Genomic DNA, 14,024 nt, shown 5'->3' on the forward strand with positions numbered 1-14,024 from the left:
AATGGAGTTCGCATAATCTGTGCGAAGCCGTAGTTGGGAAGGATGCAGTGCAAATATTATAAACTGGATGAATTACTTCTACTCTCTTTCAATCACAGAGAATACATATGAAAGTATGTAGTAAAGTAGAACGTTGAGCAGGTATGTTAGTTGGGTGGTCATATTAGATGCACCAAATTTATAAGGCAAGATACCCCTATGCCTTTTGGTTTTCAATTTAGTTGTTACAATTTCAATAAATTTATTTATAGCTTGTTTTTGGAACATAAACTAATGCAACTATTAAAAAGACTTCACATCAGTCTTTTTTATTGTTAAATTCATACACTTTAAGTGATCTGTAAATTGTAAAGCACTAGATAAATTAAATAAAGTAGAAGGATCTAAATAGTAAGATAATAATAACTATGTTATAAGCGCTGGCAACAAACTGCTACATCGTGTGTTCGATTCCTCCCATAGGCGGTTCCCCTCTCTAATTATATAAAAAAATAACTAAATTTGTATTAGTGAACAATAAATTCTAAAATAATTAGATAATTAATGTTTGATCCAAAAGTTCAATTAATTTTATATACAAAATTAAAAAATGTATTTAAAATTCAAACTTTTTAATAGATTATGCTGTATTGAAATAAAAATATTAAAATGAGATAAGAAATATAGAAAGTGTAAGTGGAATAAATTTTTGGGTTGGTGTTTTTTATTGGAAAGCATTTAAATATAGACAACCAAGCTTTGTGAAAGGTGATTCATACGCATTTAGAAAACAAAAGTCTTCTTCTTCTTGTTTTGGTTGGTGTGTGATTCCGGTGGAAATGGGAGCAGTGAAGGAGACTTTTTACTTATCGCATGGATCGCCGATGATGTCTATAGACGAGAGCATAGAGGCCAGGCAGTTCTTCCGATCCTGGCGAACTCATACCTTCCCACATAAACCCAAAGCCATTCTCATCATTTCCGGCCACTGGGACACCCCTCGTCCCTCCGTTAACGTCGTTGATCGCAACGACACCATCTACGACTTTTATAATTTCCCCGACGCCATGTACAAGGTATAGCCTCTCTCACCACCTTTTCATTTTATTGTCCAAATACTTGCCTTTATGTCAATCGAACTGCAAGGCTTTCTCATGTGTTAAGACAATCAAATTATGACTATTTGGCAGCTTAAGTATACGCCACCAGGAGCTCCCGCGTTGGCAAAGAGGGTGAAGCAATTGCTGATGGAACGCGGTGGGTTCCAAACTGTTGATGAGGATACAGAGAGGGGGCTCGATCACGGTGCTTGGGTTCCATTGATGTTCATGTATCCTGAGGCTGATGTGCCTGTGTGTCAGCTCTCTATTCAGTCCCACAGAGACGGCACCTACCATTACAATATGGGGAGGGCGCTGTCCCCTCTCAAAGACGAAGGCGTCCTCATTCTTGGTTCGGGTGCTACTACTCACAACTTGAGGGCCCTTCAACCCCAGGGCTCTGCACCTTCTCCTTGGGCTTTGGAGTTTGACTCGTGGCTTCAAGAAGCTCTTCTTCAAGGACGGTATGTATGTATGTATTCATTCTTCATTCCCTTGCGCTTCTTTTTAATACCGCTGTGTTCTTTTAATTGGTGTAGATATGAAGATGTAAATCAGTTTGACGTGAAGGCTCCTCACGCAAAGAAGGCTCATCCTTGGCCAGACCACTTTTACCCTCTCCACGTCGCCATGGGCGCTGCAGGTGAGAATTCTCAAGCCAAACTCGTGCACCACAGCTGGAGCAATGGTAGCCTCTCTTACTCTTCTTACCAGTTTACAGCAGACCAATGAAATACCATTCTGTTCAATACATTTACATCAGCTGTTTTATCCTCCCGACTTGGAGACACAAATTAAAACTTACCAGTCCAATGTAAAATTGGACGAATGATTGTAAAGTCGCTCATGATTGCTTTCGTACTTATTATTTTCCTCTGCAGATATCTATATAATATACTGATAATTGCAAAAAACGTGACATTCATTTAATCTTAAGCAAGAATTGGATTACATCCCATGCTATGTTTTTATTGCTTTAGCTGTTTATAGGCTGCTTGTCATTGGAGGTGGCCGGCTTTTTGTCGTCTTCTAATTTTGTTTGAGAGTTTCCTGCTTAACATTCGTTGGTCAGTCACCTCAAATTAAGTACTTTCCCTTTAAAATAGGTTTGCCAACAAGTAACTGACAACCATAGCCTGCTTGAAAATCAGCCCTCAATAGAGAACTTATATGTTCCCCAGCTCTTGTTTTATGATCTTATGGCTTAGTGCTCAACCTTGACTTGTCAACTATGACTTCTTTACCTCTCTCCCTGAACACAAACTCATAGCGGAGTAAATGATCTGTGGTAATTGCTCCGTAATGCACAAGTGCATCTGCCGTGAGCCCTTTCAATTCCTTGGAGAATATCATCACCGGGGATGAATGCATTCAGCAACCTTGAAATCCAGCTTGCGATGGTGAACTACCCAGTTGGCATTGAAACCTCTAATGAGCCACTCCAACAGTGAGATAAAATCCCACCCCTTAGTTTAACTAAATGTATTATTGGATTAACATATCTGATCCGTTGATGCTCCAGTTAAAAAGGTTGAACATATTAAAACAGATGGAGTAAAGAGAGGGAGGAGAAAATCTAAGCAAATTTAAATAGAAGTAATTCAAAATGACTTAATCAAAATATTAGTCTTTTTGAAGACATTGTCTACTGAATAGAAAAAGAAAATTCATGTAGCCGATTCCAATTGATTTGAAAATAAAGCTTTTGTTGTTGTTGTATAAATTTATTTAATATTTTTTTTTAATTATAATTGTAAACTAACAGTTTTATATAGCCAGAGGCACTTTACTGTTTATCAGAAGAGAACAGTGAGATAAATTTTCACCGAAACCACTAACTATTACACCATAAGGTTTCAACTATCAATTTCACAATCATATTCGACGGCATAATTACGGAGAACCTGGGTGAGAATGAGCTATTGTTCGCTTTGAGAAAAAATGCTTTGAATATGAATAGAAATGAATGTGATTAAGTTGTTAATCATAAGCATGGTACATGTGGAGAAAATGAAGAAGAGTCCTATTAACATTTGGGACTTGAACTTATAACTTAGGACACCTGGTTTGAAAGGGCCAAGTAGAACGGATTACGGTATATACTTATGATCAGCATAGGCACCAATAAGTTGTCTTATCGATGGAAAAGTGAGAATAAAGGACACCATGCCAATTACACCATTCTTGTTCTGCTCGTCGGCTATTTCGTTTCTATTTCATGCACCATCTACTAACTTAAAAAAAGTTCTTCCTAGAAATACAATTTGCAGAGTAGGTATAAAAAATCAGTCCAATTAAAAAGCTTATAGATATTGAGCAGGGAACATAAACAACCATCACCTTCTTTCAGGCTGGTGAAACTCCCATACAAAATCAAATTGTTAACCGTGTTTAAATCTTTCTTTTCCTAAAAAGGATAAAATAAAAGCCTGCATTTTGACCTCTCTACTTATTGAAATCATATATTCTTAAGACTCTCATTACACGCCTTACCACTTCTTGTTAAACTCACCAACTTTCCCGCATATTAAAATACAGTATTTTGTCGCTAAACCAGCGTAAAACATTGCAGAAAAGTCGCCATTTAGGCTAACTGCGCAAAAACAAGTTCACATCTCCAGAATCATTAAGAGCTTTGTTAGCAATTCATTTTCATAGGGTTCTGGGCAGGGTCATGTCTATAAACATGAAGATTAGTAATCACAACCTAGAAAACAAGAAAGTCAAAAAGATCACGGGTATTTGAATTCAAGGTAATTTGTACATAAACCAATCACATCTCAATTTTGTATACTGGTACCCTGTGGTGGACTAACCTCCTAGAATACATCCGCAGAAAAATTGCATGCATGTCTTTGCATAACAGTGCTCTCCAACCATATCTCAGAGCTCTCTACCAAGTGTATATATCAGCCTAAAATTCAGTGTCAAAGCAAGCTAACATGATCTTTGAAACCATGGACCTTGCAAAGGGGATGTAGCTCAAGCTATACCTGTAAATCATGAAAAAGAAAATTTGCATAATTCACAGCCCTATAAAGACATAATATCAATGATTACTTAAATTTCGCAATAACTAAGCAGTTGCAATAAGTGCAGCATGCAAAGGCAAAAATATACCAAAGGCCAAAAATATCACACATTAGCTGAAAATAGTAAAATACTAAGAAATGAACTGTTTTAAAGTTATTAACAACGTAGAACCTAATATTCTACAACAAAGTGAGGGCTTATGCTCTTTCCGTGATTAACAGTCCAGTAAACTACATTTAAAAATGAGAGTTCACAGTTTTGGAAACCTCTTGTTCAGAAGAAAACATGATGACTCAACACTTACATAACTACACTTCAGATTTAACAAGAAAACAGTTCAGGGTCTGTCAATAGAGTTACAATGCAATTTTTGACTCCAGACAATTAGCCATTAAGATAAAACTATTTAGTTCAAAGCCTTAATATAGAAAATAGAAGCTTTGTATTTAGAAAAGACATGAGTCCATGTTACATACCATACTAGTGCACCAAATTCTAGAATAATTGCCAAAAGAGTCAAAAGCTTGCTATGAACCTGTTCACCAAATGCAATGTGACATCAATTAAGTTTGTGTCCGAAGCAAATGAGTAGGAATCAGGAGATAAGCAAAGAAAACTCACGAATAGTGCACAGAACAAGGCAATGATTATGCTTGCAAGAAACAGGGCAGTAGCATAAATGCGGACAGGATCGAGCATCATAGTGACTTGACGTTTTGGGCCTATGAGAAACGAAGTGCTGCAATAGAAAAGGGAGCCGCTTCATAAATAAACAAATATAATATACATGAAAGTCGAAGAGAAGAAGAATTAACTTGCAGAATACACACACCTTCCGAGTGAAAGCAAATTTCCAAATGTGAATGTGATCCCAAACTTAATAGGGTGGAAAAAAACCAACATTGACTGTCACAGAGAAAGCAAATTAGTTTAATAAAAAGCCACATAATTCTAATATTAACCATTTGGAGAAGGCGATTTGAAGTAGAGTTACTGACCAAAAGAGTACAAGCCAAGCCGGAAACAAAGCATATTGCAAAACCGTAGAGCCTCTGCGTGATTTTTGGGGAAACAAAGAAATTAATAATGGGAAACCTAAAATTTTGAAATTGATAATTAGAAGAAGAAGAAGAACCTGTTGGGTGGAGAGGGTACAGTTCCGATTGAAATCTTCCGTAAGGAAAGAGAAGGAGCTGCTGGTGTCCTCTGCTGCTGCTGATTCTTCTTCTTCAACCTCCATTCTTACAAGCATCTTCATCTTTTCCAATGCCTGGTTCATCTTCTCCATTTCTGCGTGTTTTATTTGAGGGATCTGCACTGCAGATTTGTATGTGTTCTTGAGTGAACACTAACTAACAGTAGCGTGGTACTATCAAGCAAATGAATGAGAAATTTTGTTGTTTTGATTTAGTTGCTGCAATTCAAAGGTAAACAACATCAAACTTCCCCATGGATTTGACTCTCTCAAACAAAAATGACTCTTCATCTAATATTTGTATTTTATCTTAACTATACTATTTATTTAGATTAAGATAGCAATTTTATTTATATTTTTTTGGAACGTCCAAATAATTATTTGTCTATTTTTTGTGAGATGGAAAGAGTATAATTAACCCTAATTTGAATTCAAATCTAAGAATTTCACCATTTTAGAAACGATTTTAACTAACTAAAATTATATTAAATTGCCTACAATCAAATTAAGATTGAGCATTCAAAAACCTTTGATTTTTTTTAATTTTTATTGTTTATAATTCAATTTTTTTTAAAAGAAATTCAATTTTAATTAATTTTTTAATTCTCAATCTTAGTTATTTTTTTAAAGAAAAAATGATCATTTAAACTTCTAAGGTTTGACTCTAAAACCAAGCAAGTTCTTAACATTCGAAAAGGTTCAAATATGCCTCAAACGTCCTAAAAAGTGAACAACCAGACCCTCATTTTGACTTATAAATGAGACAATGGAGTTTGATTGTCGAAATTAAAAGGCATGTTTGTTCATTTTTCAAAACGTTGGGGGCATATTTGAACCTTTCCGGACGTTGAGAGTTTACTTAATCTTAAATTCAAAACTTAGAGGTATAAATGACCCTTTTCACTTATTTAAATTAGGGTGAAAAGAGTTTAAATATATTTTTCAAATTAAAATAATATAAGTAGCATATTTGAACTTTTTTCACTATAATTTGAACAAACAGTTGAAACTGGAAATTTAAAAGTGATCTAAATTAAAGACTTTAAAAAAAATATGCAAAATTCACAAAAAGTAATAAAATTAAAAGACTTAAGTAGCAATTTGCCTATTCAATCTATAAATAATTGACAATTAGCATATACAGATAAATTAGTCTTAAAGTTGTTAGTTATGGTCAATAAGCACCTTTTTTGAGTGAAAATAACGATACAAGTAAATATAAATTGAATTACAAATTAGCAATAATCAATTTAAATTCAAAATTAAAAACATTTGTTGGATAAAAGTGAAAAAAAATTTATAATTATTAATGAGCAAGCAAAATCTATGTATTTTAATTAATGAGACAAATGACTTATAATGAGAAGAAGTACACATAAATATGTAAAATTTAATATATTCGGCAGGTGATAAATCTTTTCTATAATTTAATTACAGATCAAATTACTCTAAGATCCCTTATATTTGTCAAACGAATGGTACCTTTAGTTTTAATTCCGTAAACAATTAGTGGCTTCTGTTAATTCCGTTAATAATTTGATATTAACTTTTAAATGATTTGATATCTCATTTTCAATTATATTAACAACTTGGTACATACTTGACTTTCAATAATGTTAACGATTTGGTACGATTTGATACCTCACATTTCATTCCCTTAACGATTTGATACCTATATTTAATAGAAGGTTGTAAGTGTTTGTAAATTAAAACTAAGATACCAGATCGTTTGATTTTCAAATAAGGAGTAGCAAATTGTGAATTATAACAAACGTGTACGGGGGAATTTAGAATAATTTGCTCTTAATTAATATGTATCTCTATATTTTTTTTACCAAAATATGTATCTCTATATTAAAAAAATAAAGAAGTGGGAGAGGGAAAATTGGTAATTAAGTCCAATTGCACACAGGACTTGCAATTTGCAATTATACTAAGAGTGTATTATTTATATCTTAAGTAACTAATAATTTTTAAGATTGACTTAATAGTACATCATATGATACAATAGGATGAATGATTTAGTTAATTTTGCGGCAAGACTGTCGAACTTGTCCTTTAGAACCTTCCTTAACGTCGAGCGATCCCATCCGCAGCATAGCCTGTTGAAAATCAAGGAAGAACATGGCCTCGTTCATGGCGTACCCGTTCACTATTCCTCTCGTCCTTGGGCTACCGTACAGCGTTTGGTCGGAGAACAGAAGTCCTGATTTCCTCTGCAGCGAATTGAAATAGAAATTGTCGAAAGTGTTGCGAGTCGTGTCAAATGGTTGTTCTGCGCTGTCTCCGCCGCTGCATGTTTTTGATAAAGTGCTTGCAAAGTCTGAATCCATTGTCGGATCGGCGCTGGTCAGCCTGTTTTTGAATGATCCGCACCTTGCCACCCCCAGTGTGTGTGCTCCTTCATCCCCAAAATCAAATATACTTTTCAGTTGTACATATAAATTGATTATTCAGCTTAAATTAAATTTATAACCACATGTTTTTATGAAAAAAACTCTATTGTCAATACAGTACATTTTTTATCAATTACTTGTGATATCCAATTTGTTGCATCACCTTATTAAATTAAAATAAGAGATAAATAGTTCATAGAATCAAATTTAAATCAATTTTTTAAGAAATAGGTTAAAATTGAAACTTGAATATATATAATTGTTTCAATTTTTAAACATGTATGTGACAATGTATATAATAAATTATGAACCACCAATTAATTGCATATAGCATGTGGGGTTATTTCATATAATAATTAATTAAACAATTAAGAATATTTAATTATAACTAAAATATCATTAATTAATATAATATTGATTAATTGATTAACTTTATGAAAATAATTAAATGTAACCGTTGTGCCATATTATCTGCATAATAAATCAGTAAGATGAAGTGTACTTGTATAACTATTATATAAATATTTTTTTTTATTATTGGTTTGTTATACATATGATGTGGCACAACAGTTGTATGAAATAATTGTTCTAATTTCTTTTGATATGCTATATTTGTGTCAAATAATTAATAGTGGACTAAGTTCATACTAGTGTTCTTCTGAGTAGACACTCCATATTATTAAATTGATGATCGTCTCGAATATACATATATTTATATGTGAACAATTTGGTAATATATCATATGAATCATTAGCTAGGATGATGAGTAAAGTAGAAGTAGAAGTAGAAGTAAAAGTATCAAGTGTCAAAATAATTACCAGACAAAGCAACCATGTCTTGGACGGTGAGACCACGCTGCCCAAACTGTCTGATGAGCTCCGAGGCATTTGATGTGGGAAAGGGCAGGTTGATGGTGTCTTCTATTTTAGACCTAATTCCATCTTTTCTTCCTTTTGGTATCTCATAAAATGGTCCTCCAGCCCAGAAGACTGCATCTCTCGCAGCCATCGCGACAATGTCAGCACACGACACCACACCTGGACATTGATCTTCCAGTTGCTCCTTTGCACTATCAATTATTTCATACCCTCTCAAGCTTAGATTTGCCGGAGAATCTTTCTCTGCTGTGTTCTCTTTTGTTGAATCAATCAGGATTGAACCGTCACATCCCTAACCATATTGCAAACATCAGTTAATTAATTAACAGTATATATCTGTATAATGCATGCATGCAGTTGCAGTTGCAGTTGTGTAAAAGAGAGTTTACTTGTATAAAGCAATCATGGAAGTGCATTCTAACAAGAGCAGCAGCTAGGGTTGGATCATCTTGCAAAGCTGTAGTGACCGTATTCCTTATTATCTGATCACCAAATGGGCAACTCATCATGTAGTAGTTCATGCTCAGACCTTCCACTCCAATTCTCATTATGATCATCTCCATTATTAATAACACTCCTACAACATTAATCCCCATTTTTGCCTTAAGAGGAGTTTTGTAATGCATCAATCGTAGTAGTAGCAGTATATATAGTACTCAAATTTGAAGGTAGTGGGGGCTGATCATTTGCTCCACCAAATTACTTTACTAGGTCAAATACGATAATATAGGGTTAATTAATTAATTGCATGTGCAAATGGTTACACGTACCAATTTTCTCACCATTGGTGATTAGCCAAATCATACATGGTTACTAGGTCAAAGTAATTCATTATGTTGCCGCCACACCATTTAGCAAGAAACATAAATAATGGTTGTTAATTCATGATCACATATTAGCCACGAAATAATTATATTTAATGAAATCCAATAAAGAAATAACACCCAGATGGAAAGGGTATTGGATGAATATGGGCCAGGTAAGCCAACAATTGGGTGGGTGGGGACAACTGTGAGTGTGGATGCAGCTGGTTTCCATTATACTATAGTAATGCACCTGCACCTGCACCTGCATTTATATTTTATATTTTACTCGCATATCAGTCGTATGTGAGAAGTGGGAGAAAACTTGATAGGCAATTAAACTAAAGTAGTCCTTGTTTTTGCGCGTCAAATTTCCCATTTTCTTTTTAATTTGTTCAGTGCTACCAACACGCTTAGGGCGGGTTCAAATATTTTGTGGTTACTGAATTATAGGCGTTTTACATTTTGATGTCCGACTTTCATTCCTTATATTTTGATAATTCAACCTTTATTTTCATTGAAATAAGAGGTTATTCATTAGTTTCAGACAAAATTTTACTTACGCGACAAAAAAATCAATAGTATATGCTTCATATTGTATCGTTTTTTCAATTATTATTCTTTCTATGTCGGTTTTTTCAAATATGTGATCATCGGTGTGTCATTTTTTTTCATAGTAAAGTCCTTCGTGTGTAATTTTTCATCTATCGTTTTCATTATGTGGTGTACTTATATGGAAAAATTGGATTAAGAAATAATTTTATCTTGCCATGCATTTTTCAAATGAGAGTGCCCGAACATTAAATAAAAATATATATAATAGAATTAATAAGTGTCTGAATTGAACCTATCAAACCAGACAGGCTCGTGTGGTGGTCCGGCAAGGACGTGTCTCATCACCCACTTACAAAACTGAGTACTAGGATAAAGCAACTACTATGACAAACACTGCATTATGTAAACTGATCTATAACACCCTTCTGCGCGCAATTGCTCAAAATTTCAGTTTGTAGAGAATAATTAAGTAGCTATTTTAAGGTTTGTGAAAAGGCGCATTTCTGAAATGAGTTCCGAACGTTTAAAAGTTAAATATAATTAATAAGTCTAAACCGAAACAACCAAACAAACCAACTGAACTCACAATGGTGGTTCGTTTATGATAAATTAACTCTTTTGGAGAAATGTTTTATTATTTTTGTGATAATAAAAATATTTTAATAATAATAATATATAAATTTTTGTAGAATTAGATAGACAATTGTAATTTTTGTATGATTTTTTCTTTAATTATGAGTTAATTTATCATAAAATTAAATAATTAATATTTCATTAGTTAAACCTTCATTTTTTTATTTACCATATAAAAATAATTATTGGAATTTATAAAAAAATTATGAATGCAAAATTCATATATGTGTCCTTATATAAAGGCAAAAGGTACTATAAAATCTATCTAGTCAGAATTAAAAAATATTTAATTTTTTATAGTCATTGCCGTCTCAATTAAACCCTTATGGTCATAAAAAAAACGTGACTATTAACTTTGTTAAACAATTCTTTTATTTTAAGGAAAAAGTACAAATAAAATCTTGTGGTTAAAAATTTAAACATTTAATCTCTTATAATCTAAAACAAGTACAACTTAAAATGAGATAATTATTTTAATTGAATATTATTATTTTAATTATTATAAAATTATTTTAAATTAATAATGTTTTCCATTTTAATAATTAATAACTTATTTTTAGTGATCTTTAATTTTCTATATCTTTCTTAATAATTAAGAGATTATTATTTTTATAAATATTATGCTTTTTTTTATTTTTTTTATTTGTTTGAATTTTTTAACTTATTTTATTAAAAATAAACTACATATAGTTATACTTAATATAATGTTTTATTTACACAATTTTTTTCATTATAATTACTTAGTACTATTATTTTTTATTTAACTACACTAAATAAAAATTAATTATAACTACTTAATAGAAATTAGTTATTTAATTATTAAAAATTTACTAATTTAATTAAATAACAATTATGCCAAGCTATTATAATAATTATTCTAAATTTTTTATTGAATTACACTTAAGTAGAAATTTGTAATGTACGTTGCTGCATCGATGTACAATAAAATAATTAGAAGAAGCAAAACCGGAAAATCCTCTAACAAACAACATACATAGTGAAGCAGAAGTGATGAAAAGGAGCAGTCAAACCTCTTTAACTCTTATTTCTGATGGAAGTGATAATGACGTCCGTTTTCAACTTTTTTATTATTACCATCACTACTCAAAGCTCTAGTCTTCTCTTCTTCTACACATTTGAAGAAAATTAGCATATAAATGTCCATAACACACACTGCAATGATGCATATGAAGAGAAATCAGATGGCTATTAATTTGCAGACTATGATCATAAAAAATATTATTACTATTGTGATGATGATGGTGAATCACGGTTCATATATTGGAGGAGTAATGGGATTCCCATCACAGAGAATATTATTTCCAGCAATGTTTGTGTTCGGAGACTCCTTAGTTGACAATGGCAACAATAACTACCTCATCAACTCCTTAGCCAAATCTAATTATTATCCTTATGGCATCGACTTTGGAGGTCCAACCGGTCGATTTTCCAATGGCAAAACCACCATCGACTTTCTCGGTATCAAAAATACTTTTTATTTATTCAGGCAAAATCTACTAATAATTGTAGTGTTTTTTCTTTTATATATATATATATATATATATATATATATATATAGTCTAGCATTCTCTGAGAATTACCAAATATAACTAGGGAGCGCGACCAAGATGATGTACGTATATGTTCGTTAGAACAAATTTTGTTAGGTTAGATTAAATTTTGTACATATATGATAGACTACATCAGGTTGGTCACCCTCCAAATGAGTCCTTGGTATATATAGAAACACTCGAAAAAGTACAGGACTAACGGGCAAAATTTAAAGAATATATATATAGTACTGTATATGTTAAACATGATATAGTTGCATTTTGCCATTAATTTATTTAAGCATCATCACTTGTTTTTTCTACAAAAAAAACTGCAGGTGATTTGATAGGACTGCCTCCTCTTCCACCTTTCGCAAGTACTTTGTCGACAACAGGAGCAAACATTCTCAAGGGAGTGAATTATGCTTCAGCTGCCGCAGGAATTCTAGACGAGACTGGAAAAACTCTAGTACTACAACATGCCTAAGAACTTATCATCATCATTTTAATATTTAATTTATTTTTTGCTTTAATTTGTAAACATGTATATAGGGAGATCGATATACGCTGAGGCAGCAAGTGAAGAATTTCGAAACGAGTGTAAAGCGAATAAAGAGTGAAATACTGAAGGATGAGGCGAAAGTAAGAGAGTATTTGGGGAAGTCATTGGTAGTGATGAACCTCGGAAACAATGACTACCTTAATAATTATCTCATGCCCTCTTTCTACACTTCCAGTTTCACTTACAACCCTCAAGATTTTGCTCATCTTCTCATTACAACTTACAAGAAGCAAATATTGGTATGTTATATATGTGGTTTTGACTGAATTGATATGTGCAACGAAATATAAATATGAGTTTAATTTGTGCAGGTGCTACATAATATAGGAGTTAGGAAATTCTTTTTGGCAGGTATTGGGCCGCTGGGATGCATTCCAAGCCAATTAGCGACGGGTCTAGGTCCTCCAGGGGAATGTTTATCCTTTGTTAATGAGTTGGTTCAAATATTCAATTCCCAACTCAACTCTCTGGTGGATGAACTCAATAATATTAATAATAAGAGTAACACTCAAGGCTCAACTTTTGTCTACGGCAATACTTTTGAGGCTTTCAACCATGTACTTGCCAACCCTACTTCTTATGGTACGCACCATGCATTGATCTAGTGATTTTTCGGTGTTAAACCGTACGTTTTGTAAAAATATTATAACTTGATAATCATAACTATTTATTTAATTAGTCTGTAGATGACGTGATGGACATAGGAATGTGACATTGTGAAAATTGCAGGATTTGAAGTAACAGACAGAGGGTGTTGCGGGATCGGAAGGAACGAAGGGCAAATAACATGTCTTCCGATGGCAATTCCGTGCATGAATAGAGATGAATACATCTTCTGGGATGCTTATCATCCCACCCAAGCTTTTAATCTCATCATGGCTCAAGCTGCCTTTTCAGGCCCTCCTTTCCATTCTTATCCTATTAACATTTACCAACTCTCTCTTCTTTAATTTACTGCCTTTTTTTTTATATCTACCTGCAACTATTCTTACTCTATCATTCATCAACGGTGTAACCATTGTATTTATAAATATTTACCTCACTCATACCAAAAATTGAGATAAATATATCCATATGGTCCGTTGTGAATTACTTCGTGAATTTACTTGATTGGTTCAACTAAAAATTATGTATCAAAATTACAATGATTACCCTATTTTTCCGTTAATGCAAAATTTAAAAAAAAAAGAATATAAATTTAATGTATGCTAAAATATTAAATTAATATATAAACAATTGTGATGAATATGTTTCTAAAATAAAATATTATATAATATTTGAACAGTTTTATTTCAGTATTTATTCATTTTCAAATATCAAAATTTAAAATAAAATTTATT

At 32.6% G+C, this 14,024-nt stretch overlaps 4 protein-coding genes across 4 annotated transcripts; 2 read left to right on the plus strand and 2 right to left on the minus strand.

Moving 5' to 3' along the window:
* The first annotated feature begins 693 nt into the window (after positions 1 to 693).
* Positions 694 to 2,030, plus strand: LOC126655254 (extradiol ring-cleavage dioxygenase). The gene is made up of 3 exons (XM_050349356.2): positions 694 to 1,055; positions 1,170 to 1,543; positions 1,619 to 2,030. The coding sequence occupies exons 1-3, from the start codon at positions 819 to 821 to the stop codon at positions 1,809 to 1,811; spliced, it is 804 nt and encodes a 267-aa protein (XP_050205313.1). The 5' UTR covers positions 694 to 818; the 3' UTR covers positions 1,812 to 2,030.
* Positions 2,031 to 3,702: 1,672 nt separating this feature from the next.
* Positions 3,703 to 5,600, minus strand: LOC126655255 (uncharacterized). The gene is made up of 6 exons (XM_050349358.2): positions 5,248 to 5,600; positions 5,111 to 5,164; positions 4,945 to 5,018; positions 4,734 to 4,851; positions 4,589 to 4,647; positions 3,703 to 4,072 (listed from the first exon to the last, which is right to left on the minus strand). The coding sequence occupies exons 1-6, from the start codon at positions 5,398 to 5,400 to the stop codon at positions 3,994 to 3,996; spliced, it is 537 nt and encodes a 178-aa protein (XP_050205315.1). The 5' UTR covers positions 5,401 to 5,600; the 3' UTR covers positions 3,703 to 3,993.
* A 1,592-nt stretch (positions 5,601 to 7,192) lies between these two features.
* LOC126654437 (peroxidase 47) lies at positions 7,193 to 9,212 on the minus strand. Its single transcript, XM_050348292.2, has 3 exons — positions 8,971 to 9,212; positions 8,522 to 8,873; positions 7,193 to 7,708 (listed from the first exon to the last, which is right to left on the minus strand). The coding sequence occupies exons 1-3, from the start codon at positions 9,205 to 9,207 to the stop codon at positions 7,329 to 7,331; spliced, it is 969 nt and encodes a 322-aa protein (XP_050204249.1). The 5' UTR covers positions 9,208 to 9,212; the 3' UTR covers positions 7,193 to 7,328.
* A 2,507-nt stretch (positions 9,213 to 11,719) lies between these two features.
* On the plus strand, positions 11,720 to 13,710 carry LOC126656498 (GDSL esterase/lipase At5g08460). Its single transcript, XM_050351076.2, has 5 exons — positions 11,720 to 12,051; positions 12,461 to 12,591; positions 12,675 to 12,923; positions 12,996 to 13,266; positions 13,414 to 13,710. The coding sequence occupies exons 1-5, from the start codon at positions 11,730 to 11,732 to the stop codon at positions 13,632 to 13,634; spliced, it is 1,194 nt and encodes a 397-aa protein (XP_050207033.1). The 5' UTR covers positions 11,720 to 11,729; the 3' UTR covers positions 13,635 to 13,710.
* Positions 13,711 to 14,024: the final 314 nt, after the last annotated feature.

This window comes from Mercurialis annua, linkage group LG7 (assembly GCF_937616625.2).
Source record: "Mercurialis annua linkage group LG7, ddMerAnnu1.2, whole genome shotgun sequence".
Classification (NCBI taxonomy): domain Eukaryota; kingdom Viridiplantae; phylum Streptophyta; class Magnoliopsida; order Malpighiales; family Euphorbiaceae; genus Mercurialis; species Mercurialis annua.